Raw genomic sequence first — 23,668 nt, forward strand, 5'->3', positions numbered from 1 at the left:
ATTCGCACACGAACTCTAAGTCAAGGCGGAAATACTTCACCGCAGCTGCAATAACACTGTTGCGACTAATTAACAAAAACTCGTTAATTAATTTTTTAATTATTTATTTTTGATTTAGGTGCACGTTAAAGAACTCCAGGTGGTCTAAATTTCCGGAGCCCTCCACTGCGGCGTCTGTCATAATCATATCGTGGTTTTGAGATGTTAAACCCCAACAGTTATTAATTATTGATTTGAGGGCTGTTGTTTATTCTAGAAAGTTGTAGTGCATGATAATTGACGGCATACCCACTTTTTGGAAATCGCGAAAGTTGCACGTAATTCGAGATATTCATCATCGAATTTTAGGGGCGATATCGAAACTAATCGTAACCGGCGCGCACGAAACACGACCACTCTGTTACGTCATACCGTAACTACCCTTGACAAGGAAGTCACGAAATTTGAATGAAGGCGCGCCGTGGCCGTATCTTTTCGAGCAAAGCGGCAAGTCATCTCAATGGCGCCAGCAGATCGCCTTACCTTTTGAGTGTGGTGTTTGGTGCTTATCTGTTTCTTTCGAGCTGTGCGCAAGAAAAACCGGAACAAGCACCCTTTTCTTTCTCTGTGAAGCATAAAACTCAGGGGCAGCCACTGCGGCGCTTCTTCTTTCAGACAGAAAAAAAAAAAGAAAACTCACGGGGCCCCTAATGCATTCACCTAAGACGACTCGAAGGCGAAAGTCATGTTGTTCTTTTTCTTCTCGGTCGATGTATTCATCCTCTCCCGCCTCCCTCCAAAAGCTATCTGCAGCTAACGTGGTTTTGCACTGCCTCCAGGATCGGAGGCATTGGAAGCTTTTTGAACCTCACCTGGTATCGCACAGCCTCCGTGATCGGTCCCACTTTGACCAAGCGACGATGTCATGTGATGACGTCGTAATAACGAAAAATCGACATCATGATGACGTCACGGATTTCGCGATCTGTGATTTCATGATGACGGTATATATGGAGACGGCATCACGCGATGATGATTTTTCGCATCCCTCGTATTGACGCCACCGACGGTCAATTTTCGCGTTTGATGAGGCCTCTAAGGCTTTCGCCTTGAAAGATGCCTACTTGTGTATTTCAGTATGCTTGCCGATTGTCAAGACCAGATGACGCTTCGACGCGACTTGATTCAAATTTCGTCACTTCCTTGTCACGGGCAGTTCCGGTCGCGTCTCGTGCGCGCCGGGCGCGATCAGTTGCGATATCGCCCTTTTAATTCGATGAGGAATATCTCGATTAACGTGCAACTTTTCTGATTTCTGAAAGATGGGCGCGCCATAAGGTATCATACACTACAACTTTCTAATATAAAGAAGTGCCCTCAAGTCAATGAAAAAATTATTAACAAGACTTTGTTAATTAAAAACTTATTTAACGAGCTTTTGTTAATTAGTCGCAACAGTGTCATTTAAGCTGCGGCGAAGTATTTCCGCATTGACGTAGAGTTCGTGTGCCAAAATGACAGGAGCCTTACTGTCATAGGATTTTTATAAAAAATCGGTACTGCCCTAAAAAACAAACACGTCCTGTAGGTTTGGCTCCACAGTACCATAGTTGTCTTTTATCCTATTAAGACATCAAAATTCGCCCTAGTCTTTAATTCATTATTTCGTTTGCTAATAAAAAGAAATATATGTGGATGCCTTGTGCTAGCCATTATGCTATATTAAATTATCGAGATACCTTAGAACTGCTTGATCGTTTTGGAACTAGATTTTTCGGCGTTCAGGACGACAGCAAGGCGTAAACGCAACGTTTACGCCTTACTTACTTTTGCACCGTAAAACAAATGAATGGATGAAAGCCTATTGTTTTGTTTTGTAGAATCTCGCTCAGCGCGTCAATGTTGCGGCTGGATTAAACCTGACGTCATCCCTTTTCATTTCCACTCTTTTCAGCCCGCATGGTGAACGTTATAATATACGTGGAACAATGGCAAAACATATTTACGGCGGCTGGGTACATGAGCGTCGACTGTTTCTTCTTCCTGAGGTGAGCGCTGCTTGCGCAGTTGCCGTTGCTTCAGCATTCGGTGTAATTAAGCGTGACTACCTTTAAGAAACCGTACATGAAATATCGTTGCAATGCGACACTGCGCGAGGCGATGGGTACTTTCTTCTTATTGCTACAGCTGAGTCATTATATCCTTTTGTACGGAAATCGAATTTTGTACGTTAAAACCAGATAGCAGGTGCACTTACACGTATAAAAATTTTGAGGGACACCTCCATTTAGTTGGTTGTGATCGTTATTTCCTCGATTACAACGAAAAGAAAAAGAAAGAGATAGCCAGGATACTGGAGTGCATTAGTGATACTTTATTATAATAAAGAGCGGAGCGGCTACTTGTCAGCGCCTCGTTTCAAACGAGTTGCTAACAACAACTACAACAACAACAACATTATTATTATTATTATTATTTTTTTTAGATAGCTCGGTGGCTATTTGTTACCGCCCTGTTTCGGAGGAGGTATCAACAAAGATCATTCACGTCATCACCAGTATTTAGAATCTTGAATCATTAATTATGCTGAGTGTCATGGATGCCATGGATTTTTGTTGCATAGATTTCTGTTAGAACGCGTTTATATAAAAAAAAGAATAATCGTGCTTGCCTACTTAATTCACACCGACCATCATGCGTCGAAAAAAAAAAAAAAACCTAACGCTTCAGAAAAGCAACAGCTACAACAAAAAATGGTCGAACAAGGATGAAAACAGTGCTTAGGCACTGAATAACAAAAACAACAGATATCCCATAAGCTACACATCAGACAACATGCGCAACCTTGCAGCATTTCTCATCAATGCCGTCTTTTGCAGTGGCTTTCTCCTCGCCTACGTCGTGTACAAGCAAAAGAGGACGGGCGTCGTTTTGTTCCTGTTTGCTACCATCAGAAGATTTGTCAGGTAATTTAGTTTATGATGCCTAATCATAATAATTGTAAAGTCCGCAGTTTTGTGTGCCCAAAACAATGATAAGATTGAGGCACGCCGTGGCGGGAGACTCCGGAATAATTTGGACCCCGTGGGGTTCCTTAAAGTGCCCGTAAATCTATGGTCTGCATGAGCGCTGTGGATAGGCAAGGGAGTACTTCAGCGCAATGCGAAGCCCAATGCGCATGCGCACCTTCCTCAGTGCGATGCGCTCAAGGGAGGGCCCGCGTTCGCGCGCGCGCGCAACTCCAATTGTTACGAGTATTGAGGTAGCGGACTGTGAAATGCTAAAGCACGCTAGATGTTGAGCGTCGGGTGCCGGATGTGCCTCTCAAGTTTCTATAAACTACAACGCAACAGATTTTTGTTTCGTCCGTGAAAATGGCGCGCGCAACGCCATGAGTACGAATACGTTGTGGAGGTTATGAGTGTGCTCGGTCTCTTTCGGTCACGGTGTCTCCATATCGAGGCTCAACATATCCCCTAACGTTACAACTAGCCACGAAAATGAAGAAAAATGTTAAGCATAGCGCTAAATGCATAGGTAACCCTCGGGTAAACAAGAACATTATCATAAGCCAGGGAGCAATGCGAAAGCGAGAGTAACGCAAAACACAGACTATTCGACGAGTTGTGTGTGTATGACTGAGGTTATGTTCTTTTCTGTCATCGGAAGGCTGTCAGCTGAATAATAACGGGTGCATTTTTTTCATAACGTTCAGTTCCTTGCATATACCGTCACGGATGGAACTTTAAACGGGCCACATGAACCTAGGTAACAAACGGGAAACCAAGACAGTGTTAGATAATGGGCGCTATCCGGTTCTAATCTGTAGCATCGGCGGGCTTGGCCTCAATTTGTAGGACGCGCCTTTTCAACTCAGTTTGCTCTTTCAGGACCATGGTTCCGGTATTCTTTCTCATCATGTGCCTCTACCTTATGCCACTCATTACGTCCGGACCGGATGCGAAGACCTACTTCAACAAGGTGTACACTGAATTCAACAGGCAGTGGCTCACTGTGCTGCTACAAGTGCAGAACTACGACTTCGATGTCGACGCCAGCGCTGTACGTTCATCCTTTCATAAAGACGGCGCGAGTAGCTCCTTGCGAGGCCATTTGCAAGATAAGGCACAACTATACGCGGCATGGTCGCGTGATAATACAGTTGCGTGACGTCATAATTATGTAAGAACATAGGCCTAAGATAAACTCTGACGAGTTACTGTATTTCCGGTCCATATTCTCAGGCTCAGAAAAATAATCCCACGATGTATGAAAACGTGACATGATTACGCACTTGCGTTTCTCGATTTTAGTGACACAACAGCGTGTTTTTAAGAAGACTAAGCGTTCATAGTCACCACAAAGATATTTGTAAAATATATACACATCTTTTTTTTTTCCCGGCGGCCTTGACCTATCCCGGATTTCCTGTCTATTAGCTTTTATTTTTCTTCTTTCTCGCTTTATCTCGAAAGTTTTGTTTAGAGGCCAGAAACAGTTGAATGCCAGGCGTAATTTGTTGCAAAGAACTACACCGAGTGACTTTAGAAAAAGCAGATTCTCTTCCGTCACTGCGTGAAAATATCATGATATTGCGATGTGTCATTGCGTGAAAATATCATGATACTGCTCGCTCCCAAGCCCTATTAAGCTTTCGTCTAAGGTTTTGACCATGGGACATTGTCAGGAGCTTCCCAGTGTTCATGATGACGCACTTGCCGCCATAAAGTTTCCGTGATGAAGTCTGCCTCAAGATAACGCCTTGAGTGAACATGCCCATGACGCTCATTGGGTTTCCTCGGGCGCATTGACATCAGGCGTCACACTCGCGCCGGCCGTTCATGTCCAGTTGTGGTTTCAGGCTCGCGTGCATTTCTCGACACAGCGGTTAGTACATGTCACCGCAAAAACAGACTGAGTTCCTGACGGCGTCGTCGAGAAGGGCATGTAAAATTTCACATTGCAAAGGTATACTCGCGAGCAAAAGTTCAGAAACCAACGGTGCAGCATAATCTTTTTTTTTTAACACGAGAGTGTTTTATGCCGGGGTCCACCACGGCTCCACTGACGTATTTCCGTCACAGATATGACGTTGCAAAATATAAAGACTAACAAATGGTAAAGAAAAAAACCCAGAAGCTCCGTCACCGGGAGTCGAACTTGCGACCCCTCGCTCCGCAGCGCGAAACGATTAAGCCACGGACGGCACGTTCTTCGCCGTGCTAACGGCGTGCAATTGGCGGTGGCGGTACTCAGAGATCGGTGGTACATCACCGTGTTTTCGTTATCACTAGCGAGATGGCGCGAAGGGCTCGAAGAGCGCGCTTTAAAAGGACACTAAAGGCAAATAACTATTTATGTCTGAGTAAAAGCTCAATGTATGACAATGTCTAAAACGGCAATATTATCAACAGCAATGCCCTACTTACCGAGAAATTAAGCTAAATGTATCACACGATGAGCGCCACAAGCGGGGCATTTTGGAAATGATCCCGATAACTTGAGAGAGCTCGACTACAATTAATCACTCGTAATCAAACTAGCTGCAATAAAAAAAGAACCTTCTGTGCATCAAGAGGCGTAATAAAATGCTGCTTGTTCGTTTCTGTTTGATTTACGGAAAAAAACCTCTGGCGTCGCCATGGGGAACGGTACGCGTGGTTCAAAGGTTCCGTTTTCGCCGAACTGCGCTTCGCCCAGCGCCCTGCTTCGCTCACGCGGTCGCGTCTCAGTGGTAGTTTCGGTATCGCGTACTGCCGCGTGTGTTTTGCGCGCTCGTGAAGGTCGCTCTGACAGAAAGTTCGACGAAATGCCGCATGCATGTGATGTTGCCGGACGCCCGAATGGTGCACGCCGCCAGGGCACGCCACCGTGCAGTAAATGCGGGCAACGTTGGGCACGGCAACAGTGACGTGGAACGACCGCTTTCAGGCGGGTGGTTTGAAGTGCGCTAACGTGATGCGGACCACTAAAACGTGATTTTATTTCAAAATAAGCATTTCTTTGGCACAAAAGTAGCACTACGAGGTTTCTGGACCGCTATTTCAACAATCAACGTCGACTTAATATTTGCCGTTAGTGTCCCTTTAAAGATCGACGCCCCACGCGTCGCGATGAGTGCGCGCCTCTACAGAGCGTGGTCGCTCGTGCGCGCGCTTATCTTTTGATGGCGGTGGTTTGTACGTCTTGTACTCTCACCGCAAGTTTTGCGTTCAGAGCACGAAGGTCACTTCGCTCACTGCAGCGGCCGCTTTTGCGAAAGAGCGCGCTGCTCACACAAAAAGAAGTTACAACTGTGACAGTTCGCGCTCATCCTGTGTATGTTCCTTCCGTGAGTCCTTTCTGCTTGAGCAGCGCGTTGCAAGTTTCGAGCTGCTTGCCGCTCTTCGCGTGACATTACAATTTGTTGCTATAGCATTCATTCCTTCGCCGTTGGGGCGAAGGAATGCCCAACAAACGCTCAACTACGTCTGTGAAGTAACGTTTCACTTTCGTTTTATACTGATTCCTATGACAGAGGGATCAGCGATGTTTCTTTCTTAGGAGCCTGCGCCTGCGGGTTGCAAATAAAATTGTGCAGCCTGCGTAGTGCAACACCATGTGTTTTACACCAGGGGCGTAGCCAGAAATTTTTTTCGGGAGGGGGGGGGGGGCTCCTTGATGTAGAGTGGGGGTCGGGCAGGCAGATGTGATCGAGTGTCATTTTGAGCTCTGTATGCCATGGCAAAAAAAAAATTCGGGGGGGGGGGGGACTGGCCCGGTGTGCCCCCCCCCCCCCCCCCCCCCCCCTGGCTACGCCACCGTTTTACACGCAGGCTATACGTAGACCTATACAACATGTTTTGAAGCAATGCCCCGTTCGCAGGCGGTCCTGAAACTTATATGTTTATACATGTAGTAATTTTGTTAATGCCGCAGTCTCCGAAGTATTCTTCGCTACTCATTTCGTACATCCCCGTGCACGACATCTTGGTGTATATCAGTCGCAAAAAATGATTGACGTCGCCTAACGACTCGAAATGGAATGAACGCGTTGTCATTGGTGTTCGTATGCAGATATTGTGAAGCAATCTTCGGGTGGGTCTTCATTTGAATTCTCCGCGTTGACACAGACCGCCATTGGTACAAATTTTCGCATATATCTTCAAACGGCCAGCAGCCTTAGCCAAACTGCCCGTAAAATATGCCTCAACTCTAAAGTTTGCTCGACCGACCGTGTTTCTTTCTTATTTGCAGCCTGTCCTTGGTCATCTCTGGTACCTGTCCCTGGATTTCCAATACTTCCTTGTGAGCTTGCCAGTGCTCCTCATTTTGAAAAAGTAAGCAAAGAGCCGCTTTAGGTGCTTATGTTCGCGCTATTCTACTAGCAAAATCATTTTTATAAAAGAGTCCGAATTTCGCGATTTGGACGTTGTGGAGTTCATTTTCTTCGTGGCTTCTTTGTGGTAAGTGGCGCCCTCCTGAATCCGATAATGTGCAGCTTGGACAACAATGAAACCATTTTATATGTTAGTTTTATTCCGTGTTTGCCCATCACCACTGATTGTCGCAAACGATAACTGACCTGTACAGAAACGTACATCGCTTCTACATCGTACATCGTACATTGCGCGTACATCGCGGAGTCACTCGCCACGGTGGTCTAGTGGTTATGGTGCTTGACTGCTGACCAGCAGGTCGCGGGTTGGAATCCCGGTCGCGGCGGCCGCATTTTCGATGGAGGCGAAAGTGCTTCAGGCCTGTGTGCTTAGGTTTAGGTGCACGTTAAAGAACCCCAGGTGATCGAAATTTCCGGAGCCCTCCACTACGGCGTCTCTCATAATCATATCGTAGTTTCAGGACTTTAAACCCCAAGAATTATTATTCTAGATCGTGGAGTCATGTATTAGGCCGTGTTCCACCGTATTTCCCGAATTTCACCACTGTACAACTGCTAAAACCCGAACGCACGAGCACTGCCACACCTTTAACTGTAGAGTGTTTTCTCTGGAATATCGCCTGCAAACAAAAAGAAAGGCATTCAAGGAATGTTCAGGTTAAGTATTACGCCAGCTGCGCATGCACAAATCAACAAAAGGAAACTGTTTAAGCATCTTTTTTTTTTTTTTTCTGCAGTCGCCGAAGGCTTGCTGTGGCTGTCTTTGTCGTGCTGTCCCTCATAAGCTGCTCCGTGGCAACGTGGCAAGTGGCCGGCAACGATATGACGCCGTTCATTGTACCAGTGACCGAGTCACTAACGTGAGTAGAAACACCTTCACCTGATTTATTCTATAACCAAGACGCGATAAAAAAAAAAAAAAACTTCCCCAGTTCCACCCACTCAGCTGCAGAAACAGCGAAGCTGCGGTTCTCCATGTTAGAGCCACTTTTTTCCGTTTCACTGTGCGGCTAGCGCTTCGTCCACGACGCGAGTTTGTAATATGCAGAGCGGCTCAACGCATGGCAACGGCAGCGGCGCGCTATTGGCTGTGCGCACACAGGGACGCCGCTGCGGACCTCCGCCTAGCAACGGCCGCCACGACGAGACGACGCGCTCTCCTTCTCGGGGTGCCTTTCGCGGGAATTTTAAACGGTGAACGCGACCGCCGGGCCCCGTCGAATTTTCGTCGCCGCTTGTGAACTGCTACTGCTCTCGCGTTGACCGAAGACGCCGTTGTCGCCGTAGGGTTCGACTGTGCTTTGTGCATTTTGTTTTGTTATAATGGTGAACACGTTCGCCCATGAACATTTGTGTTGTCGCCACTGTCTTTTGTGCCTTGGCGCTGCAGCAAGACGCGATCGGCCGTTGTGTTCTACTGTGCGTTTACGCTTTCTTTCTTTTTTAAACAGTGAACACGCTCGCCCTTGAATGTCTGTGCTGTCTGCTGTGTATTTTGAGCCCTCGCTTTGTCGCAAGACATAATCGCGCTTGTGTTGGACTGATTGCTGTTCTTTCCAACGCATTTCGCAACCCTGCAACGCCGGTGTTGTATACGGCTATGACCACGGAAAACAGCGCATGATAGACGTCGGCGCGCCGCGCGATCGAATGCGTTGAAGACAATGGCAGTTCATCGCCTGACGTTGACGTGCCGCTGCCGTTGCCATGTTGAGCGCTCTGCATATTACAAACTCGCGATGTGGTTCGGGCGAACATCACTGATGAACTGCAGCTGTGTAGAAGATTACGGCTTGAAGACAAACACATCGTGGGTTATTGACTTCGTGAAGTCAACAGCAAGGTGTGAAAGGTGATACAAAAATGGTGTTTCATAACTTCAAAAATAACTTGCGGCATATCTTCTGTGGTGATTTAACTGCATGCTTTGGGGATAATGTCCAATGATGAGCCGTCTCAATTAGGTCGTATTAGCTGTGCTCGTTCTACTGCCCTAATTGAATTTTGTTTGTGTTTCTTTTTTTAGTAAATTTGCAATGTCAATCTGGCTCCCAATCTCTGGCCGATGCAACCTTTGGTCCTTGCTGATTATTGTTTGTAATTCGGCGATGTTTTGATACGAGCAATATAGGAAAGGCGCCTTACCGCGGAAAGAACGCTGTTCTTTGTCGGAACAAAGTCTTTTTGGCCGATGTATTGCAGCCACTGCTTCTAGCGCGAACCATCACGCTTACCTTGGGAAATTGTAAAAAGGGCATAACCGTTTGCACTCTCGGCGCAACAGCACGGCATAGCACCCACACAAAGCACAGAAAACAAAGCGCGCGCAACGTTCGCTACGCAGAGCCCCGGCGTAAAATGGCGCGAGCGAAAAAGAAAAATACCAGCAAAACGCAAGATCCACGCGTCTCTAAGGGCAACGGCGAAGGAGACCAATCGTCGGCGCGGACAAAGCGGCGGAGAACGGAAGGCCGCGAAAGGGGCGAGGAGGGAGAGAGGAGGACGCGCGCGCGGCGGCGAGTACAGTGAAGGGCGGTACTTTCCCAAGATCAAGGGGTTTTACTGCAAATTAGAGTCACTGTATATGCTACCTTTAGGTAGCAGAGTTGCGCATCTGTTTTCCAACGCCGCTAGCAACCATGCATTGCGGAGAAGCTGCCGCTTGGGCCAATTTTTTTATTTCTCGACGCCGCCGCTGCAGCGAACTGAATTGACACTAGCCATCGACAGCCAATGTTTATCGCCGGTCTTCGACACGCTAGACGGGTTAATCGGCGACACGGTAGGCATGTCGCCTGCAAAAACGAAGTACGACTTCACCGCATAGCTGTGGTTGCTAGCCGGACCTATGCGCAACTCTGCTACCTAAAGGTAGCATATACAGTGACTCTACTGCAAATGAGGTAGTTACGCCATCTATCGGTGTATCCGAGAACCGGTTTTTGCGGGACGACTTTAAGCCCTAATCACGCTCGAGCCGCTCTTCCCCGTTTCGCTGTGCGGCTAGCGCTTCGTCCGCGACCGAGGCAGTTACGCCATCTATGGATGCATCCTGGAACCGATTCTTGCAGGACGATTAGAGACGTACGTTGGGCTAGTTGGTGCGTATTAACTGCATACCAACCCCGTAAGCTTTCAAATCATGGCACATTGGCACGTGAATCGACGTAAGCGAAAATCCCATCACGAATAACAGCTCGTATTCCGTCCTTTATAACAGGGGTCTCAAACAGCCGGTCCGCGGACCTTTCGCTAGCGGCCCGGGCCCGCACATGGTTGTCTTCGTCCCATATTATTTATTCGCCAATAGGTATGTTCATTACATACACAGACGCGACTGGTCTCAAGCAATTTTTTCGTGAGACACCCCATCCGGTCACCATGTGTTAAAACGTAACTGTGGAACAAAACATCTATAAGTCAAAATCGGCGTCCAAATTTCAGGCATTCACGAGATCACTATGGATATGCTTCTCGAAATGTGACTTCAAATCCCCTTCAGAAATGGGCTATATATAAAAGATATGGGAAAGGGCCTGTCAAATGCCAACATTCGCTGCCCCTTTGTTAAAACTCCTCGCCCCTCTTACCCCCCTCCAGCCTTCTTTACCATATTGGCCCATCGGGAAACTAAGTTTCGTGACTGCGGCCCACTAGCTGAGGTGAGTTTGAGACATCTGCTTTATAGGGTGGTCACTTCAGCCCGACTGTTTGAGGTATCGAAATCTACCGCTAAGTGACTTTTACAGGTGCGACTGCAGGTGCCTCATATTGTCACATTCCACCTTCCAATTTGTTCTTTTTATCTCCACTAAATTTTGTTTTTTCGCAATTGCATTCATACGAGGCCTCTATCTAAAAAAAATTCGCTGTTATCTCAAGTGAAATTCCCTCCTTCCTCTTGAAGCCATCTGCGTTAGTTACATGGAGAGTAACGTTAATATTCAGAGACAAATTCTTAACGTTCTTCTGTTGATACCAGATGTCATCAGCCATCCATTTGAGATAATCAGACTTCGCTGTCGTGACTGGCTGGGGCTCGCTCTTCGAGTCGTTATAGCTTATGAACTATACTTTGTGAATATGGAGCTATAAACTTCAGCACGCGAAAGAAAAACACACGCACAAGCACGTCTCAACAAGCATTAAAAAACGCGCTTTAACTTCAAACATTTTCATGCAGTTATTTCCTCACCTTTCACTATAAAATACGTTGCTATTTAGTTCTAATGTAAGAGCACCCGCATGCCTATAAAATTAGTAAGAAAATATTATAGCAGTGTAGTTAAGAAAGCGGCATGAATAAAGTCCAGGAGGTTCTGGTAGCTGGCGTTGGAGGTCGTACATGCGCGGTAGGCTTCTGGATTCGTTGACCTGCTAAGCAAAGCACCGTAGTCGCAGTGGGCCCGCATTCCCGGACATGATTCAATCAGATGGCGGACATCCATTTCGTACACCGGAGCCGAGCAATGATACAAGGACAGTCGGAGTCCGGATGCGTAAGAGCACCACTTCCTGAAAGCGCGACAAATCGGGAGGAATCCAAACAGGGTGACAGAGTGCGCTGGTACCAGGGCTCACGTGTTTGCCTGGTTCCTTTTTTGCCTTCATGGCCAGGCGTAATGCTAACGGTCCGAGAGGAGAACGTGACTTTGCAAGTTCTCAGAGTGGGCTGCCTGTTTAGCCGCCTGCTTAGGTCGTTATGTTGCCTCGTGTAGAGTCATGACCTTAGACATAGTGGGTTACCACTGTGCCGGAAAGGCTGTTTGCAGTGAGCAAATGTCCTGAACGACTAAATCATGGTGATGTTTTTTTTTTTTTTCTCCCGACGCAGAACTTTATTGAAGACTATCTACCGCTACTACTTCTACCCATTCTACCACGCCGTGTGCTACTTCGCCGGCTGCATCACGTTTTTCTTCGTAGCAGAGCTGAGGCACAATAAGATTTCTAAGGTGAGAACATGTACGTTGTTTAGTCGATTTGCCTTGTGCAGTGCGAGTATGAGTATACTGTACTGCTGCAAGAGTATTTCGTCTCGCAGAATGCCGGCATTTGAATCGCCTGCCTGTGAATGAAATAGATATAACAAAGTTAAAATACTAAAATTTCCGCCTGAAATTTCTATCGATTACACGAATGAGTACAATCGTCCTTCATACACGTCCCCATGATCATGCGCATGGGTTTAGTTCCTCACTGCAAAAGTGCAGGCTTGTCGAATTAATTTCAGCCTAAAATTTGCATTGAGTAGAACGAGCTCCCGCACAGTATTGCTAATACCGAAGTCGGTGGTATTTTGAAATGAAGTGGTTTTGTTTTTCCTTTCAAACAAAGGAGGAAGACGGGGCTAAAGACCTCGGCTCTCTTGTACAGTTTGACTTCAGTTAACACAAAGACATAACTGAAAATATAACCCAATAAATGCATAAATCAGCTGCATTTGCAAGTGTACAAAAAAGCAGTTATTAAGCATACAACAATGAAAATGATGTTATACAAAACATAGACCAGAGTCGAGTAAATATTTCTTTGCTTCCTTTTTAAACATTTTCAATGAAACATCAAAATTAACATTTGTCGACATTTTATTAATGACCACAGTTATCTGATAAGTTAATTTTTGTTTGCCATAATTAGTACGCGTTTTAGGGACCCGGTGGATTTGTTTCCGAAAGTGATATGCATCATTAGACAAAGTAGTGTTTTGAGTGTGTAATTGATTGACCTTAATATGCTGCAACAGAAGAAAAAGGTAGACTTGGTTCACTTTAAGCAAATCATAATGATGAAACAACGGCAGAGTGGAAAAATCCTGGGGTCTACCGCAGTAACCATGAATGCAGCGCAAAGCTCTCTTTTGAAGTACCTGTAGCTTCTGATAGTTAGTAGTCGTAGTTGTCCCCCATACCAGAATGCAATAGGTTAGTTTAGAACATACAAGCGCATAATACATCTGCAGTCTCAACCACACGGGTACCAGACTAGCTACCTTACAGAGACAGCCTACACTTTTGCTAATTTCAGATGCTAACTTTGACACATGTGTGTTCCAGGAAAGGTTCTGATGGAACCAGACACCGAGAAACTTTGTGCAATCAACCTCATGTATTCTTACGCGTCCATATTGGATGTTGACCTTATAAAAATCTGCAGTATTAACTGACCTAAAAATAATATAGCTAGTTTTTGATAAATTTAACGAAAACGTGTTGGATTGTAGCCATGACTGTAGGTTTCATAAGTACCCATTTACGATGGTCTCAGCTTGCATAAGAGATTTGGCTGTAAAAAATATGTTTGTATCATCTGCGTACATGATCATGTCATGAGAACCTGGTAGTTTGGTAATGCCATTGATATATATTAAAAACAATAGTGGTCCTAATATAGAGCCTTGAGGGACGCCGCAAGAAACAGTTAGCCGGTTAGATGTGACGTCATTCACCCGCACGTACTGCATCATATGGTGTAAATAATTCTGCACTAAGCTAAGTATTTTAAACATAACTATTGTCTTATTGCACCTGAATAACTTAAAGCAATAATCTTCTACGCAACCGCTTACTACAACCGCTTGCTACAAACCTTGTGGCACTCTGGCATTCAGTCAGAGCTCGGGTACAAAGCCCGGCTATTGCGTTCTCTTTTATCTTCGTATGCGTTCTAGTCTGGCTTTCTACAACCTACACAACAAAAAAACGGGACGATGCATGTTTTGCACAGCTATTTCCCCATATTTTGCAAAACTTCCTTCATGTAGGAGCCCTCGATTCGGCCACGATTTGTCATCGCTAGTGTAGTTCACTCGATTGCTATAGTGAGACTCGGGATGCCGAACGCCGGCTAATGAGGATGCATTGTTACGCAGTGTAAGTCTTGTGAGCATGGGGGTTGGGCCGTGTCTTCGCAACGCTGTTGGTACGCTGCAGGTGTTCGTACAAATACCTGCCAGTCAGTCATCACAACGAACTTAATATTAGTGACGGTGGCCAGTCTCAGATGGAACGAGTCTAACGAATCAATGCAGCTAAACCGTCTGCTTGGGCGAGTTGGTACGAAGTGCAAAAGACATAGGACCAGTAAAAGAAGGACGCAGAAAACAACGCTGTTGTCTGTGAGCTTCTTTTAGTGGTCCTCTTTCTTTTTCGCTGTTTTAATTTCTGTGGCCTATAACGAACTCGCCTGCTAATTCTATCCATGGTCTCCGCCATCAATTTACACGAAGCCGCATTCTCAGGTTTTCCAAACTGCGGCCTGGTGCGTCGCCATCGCCTGCGGATTGTGCTGCATCTTTATGAAGGTGCCTTGGTACCAAACCAAGAATCCCACCACTGATTCTGCGAAGTTATCCATGGCGTTCTTCGACCGCATATTGTGGTCCTTGTGCCTGGCCTGGATCACCTTCGCCTGCGCCACGCGGAGAGGAGGTATTCAGCAACGATCGCGACTCCTCGCTCGACGGGCGTGCATGTGCCCCATTATTATTGTGTCTACAGTGGGTGACAACCTAAGAATCACAAATTGGCTCCACCCATAGTCAGCGACAACCTAAGCCTACAGTGGCACGGGTACCGCTGTCCAGGTACAAAAAAAAATGGAATTTGTACGTATGCGCCTGCCAATTACGTTCGCTCATTTCCACAATGCAAAGTGCCTTAGGAGATTTAAGGGAATTAATTTTACCATTGAGGTATATGTCTGCGTCGCTGGTTTAAGTTAAAACCTGGACGCCCCGGCAAATTTTATGGGGGATCCTAATATCGGTATTCAGCCGAAAGATAATGCTTTAGCTAGAAACAACAAACATTTTGTTCACAGTAAGCCTGGAATTTGCCTTAGAAGAGGAAAAACACCTAAGGTTTGAGCGGAGTTCAGTAAGCACTACTCTTTACAGAGATAAACGACAGGCGTACTATGTTTATCGGTTGAAGCTCTTACTCACTTCTTGAGTTGCTACCGTGTACAGAATGATGGAAGGCTGCAACGTTGAAAGAACAACCATATAAGCAGATTTAGCGCTTGAGAAATAATGCTAGAGCTCAAGGAAAGCTGCACGACCTCTAAACCACATATATTCTTGAGTGCTGTATATTCAGACATAAAAGAGTCGCTGCTCACCCCTCTCCTATCCCTACCCCTCACTTTACTTTGAGGTTTCTTTGCAGCAATGCACTACAACGCTGTAGACAGCTATGAAGGTCGCTGTACATCGCGAGCTGTTTGTATCGGAATGGTTAATCTATTAACAAAAGTGTTTTTTTTTTCTTTTCTGTAAGCCCTGCTCTTAACTCGGCTAAGTGCTTAAGCTGAGGAACAAAAAGTTAAGTTAGTTCTCCACGGCTTTTCTTGGTTTTCGCTATCTGTTGTCTTCGAATGAATGTGCCTAACAAATATTGCTCCTCGTGGTTAGCCTGCATGGTTCTTGTTAATTACATAGCGAGAGCAGCTCTCGACTCCGGCTTATGCTTTCAACGAATGCGAGTGAAAAATCAGGTTAAATTGTGGCTGCTGCTCGATAGTTCGTCAGGCGGTAACGCCAACTGTTTCATTCATTTTTGGTCACGTCTTTTCACGCTGCTTCCCCGCTCGTAATATCGTTAAACCTTTCGTCATGCGAAAAAAAGAAACGCACGGTTATAACTAAAATTTTGAAACTGAAGCGGACAGCGAAGAAATGTGGGCGCACTTTGCAGTCTTCATCCAGGAACGCAGACCAAGCTGGCCACCGATTCTTTTCTTTGTTTTATGGCCGTGCAGGTTTTGTGAACACGTTCCTTTCGTGGAGCGCCTTCACGCCGCTCAGCAGGTTGACCTTCGGCGTGTACATCATCCATCTGCCGTTCTTACAACTCTGGGTGCACATCTCTCGGGAACGGGTGTTCTTTTCCCATTTCTTCGTGGTAAGTTGCTGTAACGTTGAAAGTTTCCATACTGGCTGAAAAATCTACATCTATCGACAAAGCAAGAGTGCGTATATATATATATATATATATATATATATATATATATATATATATATATATATATATATATATATATATATATATATATAGAGAGAGAGAGAGAGAGAGAGAGAGAGAGAGGGGGGGGGGGGGGAGAGAGAACGAAGTGAGTCTAACGGACAAAATTATGCCAAGGAAAGCATAGGAGACATTAATTATTTTCTTTAACTGTAGTGTAGAAATTCTAACGTAAATTGAAGTAAAATAAAATTGTTTAAATTTAAGAGGAAGTATGCCATTGATATCAAGAAATTTGCCTGTAAATTTTGATGCACATTTGAAGACTGAGATGGCTGTCTTCCTTTTTTTCCACTGCACGTTGCGCAACGTTAAACAGATGCGAACAAGTCTACTCTCTTCATTGCCGCACCGTGTCTAACGTCAGCGCAAAGTAGGCGGTGGCGCTGGTGTCGACAAGTGGATGCGGACACATCCAAACGAAACAGACTGGCCTGCCTCTCGTAAACAACGACCCGATTTTTTACCCCGTAAGTCAGCTCGACGCACTCAATAAAAAAAAGGAAAAAAAAAACAGGTCCCGTATTGAGAAAAACGTCCAACGGCAGAATCGTTCGTAAAAGAAAATTTCAGCCAATCCGAACGCTAGACATACATAGAAAAACCGGCTGGACGATGGCAAACATCACTTACGAATGAAATGCACTGTGAATGCGGCCCCTGTATTATAGTCATTACACGAAGTCAACTCGTGCAAGCATGCAGGTAAACGCGCTATCATCTGCTGATCTGCACATGCTCGCTGGGCCAGCTGTTTCTTTAATGAGGCCTTGACAACGCGAATTCCGACAGCTAAATGGGTGCGGAACCTGGTTGCGAACGCGTTGTATCGTCGCTATGCTGCCCTATTTTATGAAAGCTGTAAAGGCTAGCTATAGTTCCATGTGTGACCGTTTCCTATAGCTCTGCGCCTTGTTAACCTACGCGGAGCAACTAAATTCACTTCTGTCATGTCATTACTGGCACTCTATAGCTTTCTTGCTGGCGCATATCCCCTCACGCGCACGTGCATCCTTCTATCGCACTGAAAACGTTGCTTTCCCAGTAAGTTCACTGCACTCATGGTTCAGCTGTTCGACATCGAAGCGTGAAAGTGAAGGAAGAAAAGTGAGCGTTACAGACGTGGAGCTGCAATGCGGTCGGAAGACCTGTCTTGTTAACCATTCTCCGCAGTGTAACTGATATTGTATCATTCTGGCGTTTATCGTCTTGAGTGTCATAAACCAAGAAGGCAATCCTTATACTGTTGTGACCACAACTTTTGGTTTCCGTGCTTCCTGATTGCACTCTTTTTGGTAACAAGCTCCATGGCGCAGCAATCTCTCTCTTTTTCTTTCTTGAGACAACTCGTTTGACAAGCTGAACCAGTTATACCGTCGATGCTATTTCAAGTCAGTAGTAATACATTCTTCGCCTTTGTATTTCCTTGCAGGTGTCCTTCTTCTTCAATATTCTCGTTTGGAGCTACCTCCTGAGCTACCTGCTGTTTATATTTTGCGAGGCACCCACAGGCAGACTGGACAAGCTTATCTTCGAGCCTCGACGGGTTCCGGCGGATAAAGAAGAAGCAAGTGAGCTGCCGAAAGTCAACGGAGCACAGGAAAAACTGTCATGTGTCATCACAAGTATCGCAGATGCCAAATTTGCGGTGCCAGTACAAAACGGGAATAGCGAGAAGACATCTAAGGAGAAATTTCATTATAAAAATGGCAGTGTGAGCTGTCACCTATAGATGTGTCTATAGTTCGTGGTGGGGTTATTGTGGCGTCAAGCAAGAGGTGTTAATATAACGGTATAAGGCGCATAAGACAGTTTCCCGTGACCCGCAGCGGTAGCTTCTTAAACAAGCCTCGACTTTGAAGTTCGTCCTTCACTCGACCGATTGGAGCTCAACGCCGCCGCTTGACTGAAAATGACGCTGCGTTACTCAGGAATTGCTACAAGTTGTCACTTATAAGCAGTGATCCCTTCTGCCGATGCCCGGCGCTGCCATCAACTTTCTCGAGTCGAGCTGAAGCGTTGAATGGAGGGACGGGGTCCTCGACTACGGGGGCTTTAAGCTGCTGCGCTGCAAAGCACCCACAGGCCACACTGAAGGAAGGTCGCGAGCTCGATTCTCAGCCACGGCAGCCGCACTTCGATGGGGGCTGAATACAGAAGCACCCGCGTACTTTGATTTAGGTGCACATTAAGGGATCCCAGCTGGTCAGAAGTGTGCCGAGTCCCCCACTGCGCGTGTCTCATAATCGGTTTGGACAAACCTCCCGAATATAATTAAATTTAAAGGTTCACTTGAGTAAAGCGAACCGTAATCGAAGGTAATGGCATTGTACACATAAATCCAGGTGCAAGCCGAACATTTTATTTTTTTTTCTTTTATCAACAAAATATGGAATAGAGAAATACTAATGAAAAATATTCGCTAATACTGGAATCATACAGATTAATCCCACTAGCATGAACTTTGGGAAGAGAAAGGAGCAAGGCCCGATTCGCTACCCTGCACTGGGGGAAGGGTAAAGGGGCGAAAAGATGGATTGAATAAAAGAGAAGGATATGAAGAATCGCGGCACACTGGGAGGAGCACATAAAGTCTACAGAGGGTCGCGGAGACCTATAGACTTTAAGTACACCAGCAACACGTCCTGTGCAGCTGCGCTCGTCGCGCGTCCCTTACCCCCAGAGATACCCGATCCGGATGTCCCAAAACCGAACAGACTCAAGACCATTTTTTTCTGCAGCCAAGATTCTTGGACTATGGACGTGTGCCTAGAAGGCGCAGAAAGCTCTGAGAAGACTTCTGCATAAACTGTGTGAACGGCAGAAATGATGAGATTAAAAGAGTACTAAAAAAAAATGGTGTCCTTGGTGTGGTCCTAGCCTACATTTGAAGTACCGTTTTTCATTAAAGTGCTGAACACAAGTCACACGGTAGCAGCCTTTGCAGTGGGTGTAAGGTGCCGCATACAATCTCTTTGATTGACCATGTAATACTACTTCGTGAATAACGTGCCCTGCTGCGGACAACATTCTGCGCCACTGAAAAGGAAATTGTAGGAGCGGAACTGTTGAACGTATGCGTAACTGCATCGGGTATTCTGGCACTGTATGACACCTTTTCACAGTTTGTTGGAATCTATACTGAATCAGCGTAGCTTTCACGTGCAAAAGTTTCGCGTTTGCCCAAATGCGGGGGAGGAAGGCAGAAAAATATCACCGTTAGCGCTGAGTAATGTGTTTTGCTATATTTTGCTTTTTTTTAGATGGGCTTCTTATTTTTATTCGCCCCATCGTACACACTAAAGTAGACGAGATCGTTGGATGTTTTCCAGGAGCAGCCTCACTTGTTTGCCGCTTGTCTCAGTAACTTCCTCCTAACTTCCACAGAAAGCTGTCATATACTGTACATAACATATAAACAGGTTATTCAAGCATATTGCTTTTCCGGGGGGGGGGGGGGCAAAATTCATAAGCGCCAGTCCCTTACACTGGTACAGGAGGGCGTGCATGCAGGGTGGTGAGGCTGATTTCTTCTAAGCAAAGAATATTTTCTTCGCAATATGTGCACGCGCTCCTCGAGAGTGCATAACATCTCGTTAAACACAGCCAACCTAACATGTTCATTAAAGGCCATGTTTACAAAAGGTCCAGTTGTCCACATGTTTATACGCATCTTTTTATCGCAACACCATAATTAATTACTGACGCAACCTTGAAGATAAAAAGTCTGTGCCGAATTTCTATCAAGGGAACCGTCGTAGAGTGCGAAGCATATAATACAGTGAGACATACACGTGTATAAATTTATGAATTGTTATATAGCCAACAGTTAACCAGCACTATTCAACATTAGTCAGTGTTGGCGTTCGAGTAAATACGGGAGGCTTTGTACATATTGTTCAAGATTAGTATTGTAATGAATATTTCGTCTTGAATAAAGTTTTGTATGATAGTTTGCATATCGTATACTCCACTAGATATTTCTCGCAAATTTAGTTCAAAAAATGAATTTACTTTATCCTCATCCGACACTGCTTGTGAAACCCCAATACATTTCCAATGGGATGCTTCGAATTAAAAGCAAACAAAATGAATAAAAACTTGGGAGTATATAGACTCCGCAGTGGAGGCTGCGTCATGGGAATGGCGCATTTCTTTTAAATTTGTGTACGAGGTCATCGACATGCCCCTTCGCTTCATCACTGCACAGTGTACCGCACCGTTTTAATAGCATTAAGAACAAGAAATAAAACTGATATTTCTTCACTTTACATTTTTATGTTTATTTTATTACATAAAAAGCAGGTCAATATCAAAGCAGCGGAGACGTAAGTACATAAAAGTGTCCATGAATGCTACAGATTGTCGGCGTGACGGGCAGAAGGTGCGAAATGCAAGTGTAACAAATTCCCAAATCGGTGAACAAAGAAGAACGTTCACAAGTGTACTTCAGAGTGCGAACATAAAAAGTAACCAGCCTGAAAATTACGAACGATGGCTTCTCTAAGTCGCTTTTGCAGCATATCTATACTTGAAAGGGGAATAGAAGCTTAAATACAATTTCACTGTATATAATATGCTTGGCGGCAATCCAAGAGCTAAAAAAAAAAAAGAAAAAACTGTGCGCGCGTGGCGCAACTCGTGGTCAGCCAGACCGTCGACACCACCGATGGTATCTGATATGATATCCGGCGCTGACGTCACTCGAGGCTGGATCATCGGTCACTCGTACCGAAACGGCTGAGCATAGCGTAATAATTGCTATATGCATTTGAAAAATGCTGAAACAGTAAGTCTGCAGACTACTTTTTGTTAGCGTACTGTGCATGCACAGTACGCTAACAAAAAGAAACTGGAAATAAACTCGATTGGAAACGTGCCACGACGTAAAAAAATGGAGTGCATTCAAAATAAATAAGCATTTGGACAAGAGGTGAGAGCCGCAATAGCCCGTCCGGACCTCTGTCTAACAACATCGCATGTGACAGGTTAAATATACTTTCGCTTTCAAATCCACTGAACGCCACAGTGGTCTAGCCAGGCTTTAGGAATTCGACTAAGAGAGCCCAGCAAAGTCCCCTGGAGAGATACTTGCACAAGAATGCATTCGTGGCCTTTCAGACCTCGCAGGTAAATAGTACGCCAGTTTGTCACCACGCATAATCGACACATAAATCAGGTAGTCATTTGAGAGCGTTTAATCGTGAAAGAGCTTATGCTTTGGCGTGTTGGTGATCCATATTACGGTCCGTTTAGGCGCGCAAAAGAACGCAGTACAAAAAGGAACGACCAGGACCCAGTTCTATGTGATATGTCTTTCCTTCCGTGCTAGGTTCCCTTGTGCGCTAAAAAAGTGACACAGTCAGACTGTTCTTATTGCAGCCTGACCACGACGTGCCTAAAATGAAGGCTTAAGCGTCTGTTCTAGCGGTAGCTAAAAGCGACATTCTGAATGCCCTAAAAATCAGCTGTCTAATAATGGTAATCTCATAATGATGTCAGGTTTGCAAAACTCAAACGCAACTCAATTGCTCCAACTGCATGTAAACAAATCAAAACGAACGCATCGGTGATAATTTAAAAGACATGACAACGTACGTTTAGCGCAGACTTTGCAATGATAAATTTTAAACCCGTGGTCTGTATCATTCCATGTGGCGCCTTCCTTTTTCTGAAACCAAGAAATTGCTTAGTGATGTAATAAATGTTGCTTAAATTGCAGTTCAGAGCGGACAATAAATCGTTAGCGATGCAATGGATGGATCTTGATGACGTGAACATAACGAAATATATCGGCAGCTGATATTTCGCAGCACAAACTTTCTCTTTTGAGTGTTGTTTATATGAGCTCTTTCACTCCTCATACGTAAGACGAATTTCGTAGTAGGCTCCTCCTGCATCCTCCGTTTTTTGGACATTGCATGAGCTTTACATTTTTTTAAATGGGTTTAGTTATGTCAGGTGTGCATGCACCTGACATAAGGTTAATCGTGCTCATTAATTACAGCCGTGTAGCCTTATACAAGCGTTATATATAAGCGTTTGTGTGTGTGTGTGTGTGTGTGTGTGTGTGTGTGTGTGTGTGTGTGTGTGTGTGTGTGTGTGTGTGTGTGTGTGTGTGTGTGTGTGTGTGTGTGTGTGTGTGTGTGTGTGTGTGTGTCATACAAGAGCGTAAATGATGTTGACTTTAAATTTTGAGAGAATTGGGTCCAAAGTGGGCACTGTTTGCAAAAAAACATATTATGTTTCGTTAGAGGCATTTAAAGCTCTTAATTATCTAACCTCCTTATAGATGCAGTCTCGCTGGAAATTGTACTGTGATTAGCTGTGGTTGAACTACTGCTATTCTGTTTTTTTTTTTTTTTTAGATTGCCATATCGTGATACATACAGGCTGTTTTTTTAAAGAAAATACAGATCTTTTTTCTAAACATCATCATCATAAACGGGTATATGCCACAGAAATTGCGTAAATTCCACTACACACAACTTCCACTAAAAAGGAAGAAGGCAGCAGTTAGCCCATCAAATGGCTGCGAAGCGACGGCGGCGAGCCGAAGACACCGAGTTCGTACAAGGAGAGAACACCAGGGAACGGGAAAGGCAACGGCAGCTGCGAGAAGACCCCGAAGCGATGGAAAGCCTACGCTAACGACGACGTGCCCGTAAATCTATGAGAGGCGCGAACGCCTGATTTCAGCACAAGGTTCTGTCTCTAGAGTTTGGACATCTGTGGTTTAGCTCGACCTCTCTGCGCTGAAAATCAAAGTAGAAACAACCTGCATCACCTCCTAGAAGCAACCCAGAAACAATTGACCAGATTAGTCTTCAGAATCGTCCAGTTTCGCTGTTTCAAGTCTTGCGCGGCTTAGTGCAAGCTTCGCCTGATTTTTCTTTTATTGCGATAGCAATTATATGGACAGTCTCGGTTGAATTTTGCCGTCGCCGTCGCTGCCGTCATGCACCGTATATGTATAAGTATGTATATATATATATATATAAAAGCCGCAAAGAAAAATAATTAAGAAAAATGCTTCCGAAGCGCGGAATCGAACCACTGACCTCCATTAAAAAGGCTGGACGGCGCATCCCCGCTCTGCGAGGCGGGCGCTTGTGAAGCCACCGGAAGGTGCCCTGTTTGTCCCGGAAGCCGGCGTCTTCTGTGCGTCTCAGTCGCGCAATTCAAATATTCTCGGGTGCCAGCTGTTGTTATGATCGTTTTTATTTTTTATTTTTTCAAACTCTGCGATTACGCCTCACTTTAGACGACGAACGCTACACGAAAGATG

General features: G+C 45.2%; 1 protein-coding gene across 1 annotated transcript in view; it reads left to right on the plus strand.

The window, feature by feature from the left end:
* LOC119393973 (nose resistant to fluoxetine protein 6) overlaps positions 1–19,798 on the plus strand; it is a 48,424-nt gene extending 28,626 nt beyond the window's left edge. Inside the window, exons 7-15 of the mRNA XM_037661186.2 lie at positions 1,934–2,027; positions 2,859–2,945; positions 3,870–4,041; positions 7,216–7,298; positions 8,095–8,217; positions 12,192–12,312; positions 14,598–14,787; positions 16,118–16,260; positions 17,813–19,798. Of these exons, the coding sequence (XP_037517114.1) occupies positions 1,934–2,027; positions 2,859–2,945; positions 3,870–4,041; positions 7,216–7,298; positions 8,095–8,217; positions 12,192–12,312; positions 14,598–14,787; positions 16,118–16,260; positions 17,813–18,112 (1,313 nt within the window). The 3' untranslated portion in view covers positions 18,113–19,798. The remainder of the gene's footprint in view (positions 1–1,933; positions 2,028–2,858; positions 2,946–3,869; positions 4,042–7,215; positions 7,299–8,094; positions 8,218–12,191; positions 12,313–14,597; positions 14,788–16,117; positions 16,261–17,812) is intronic.
* Positions 19,799–23,668: the final 3,870 nt, after the last annotated feature.

Source organism: Rhipicephalus sanguineus, chromosome 1 (genome assembly GCF_013339695.2).
Source record: "Rhipicephalus sanguineus isolate Rsan-2018 chromosome 1, BIME_Rsan_1.4, whole genome shotgun sequence".
Classification (NCBI taxonomy): Eukaryota; Metazoa; Arthropoda; class Arachnida; order Ixodida; family Ixodidae; genus Rhipicephalus; species Rhipicephalus sanguineus.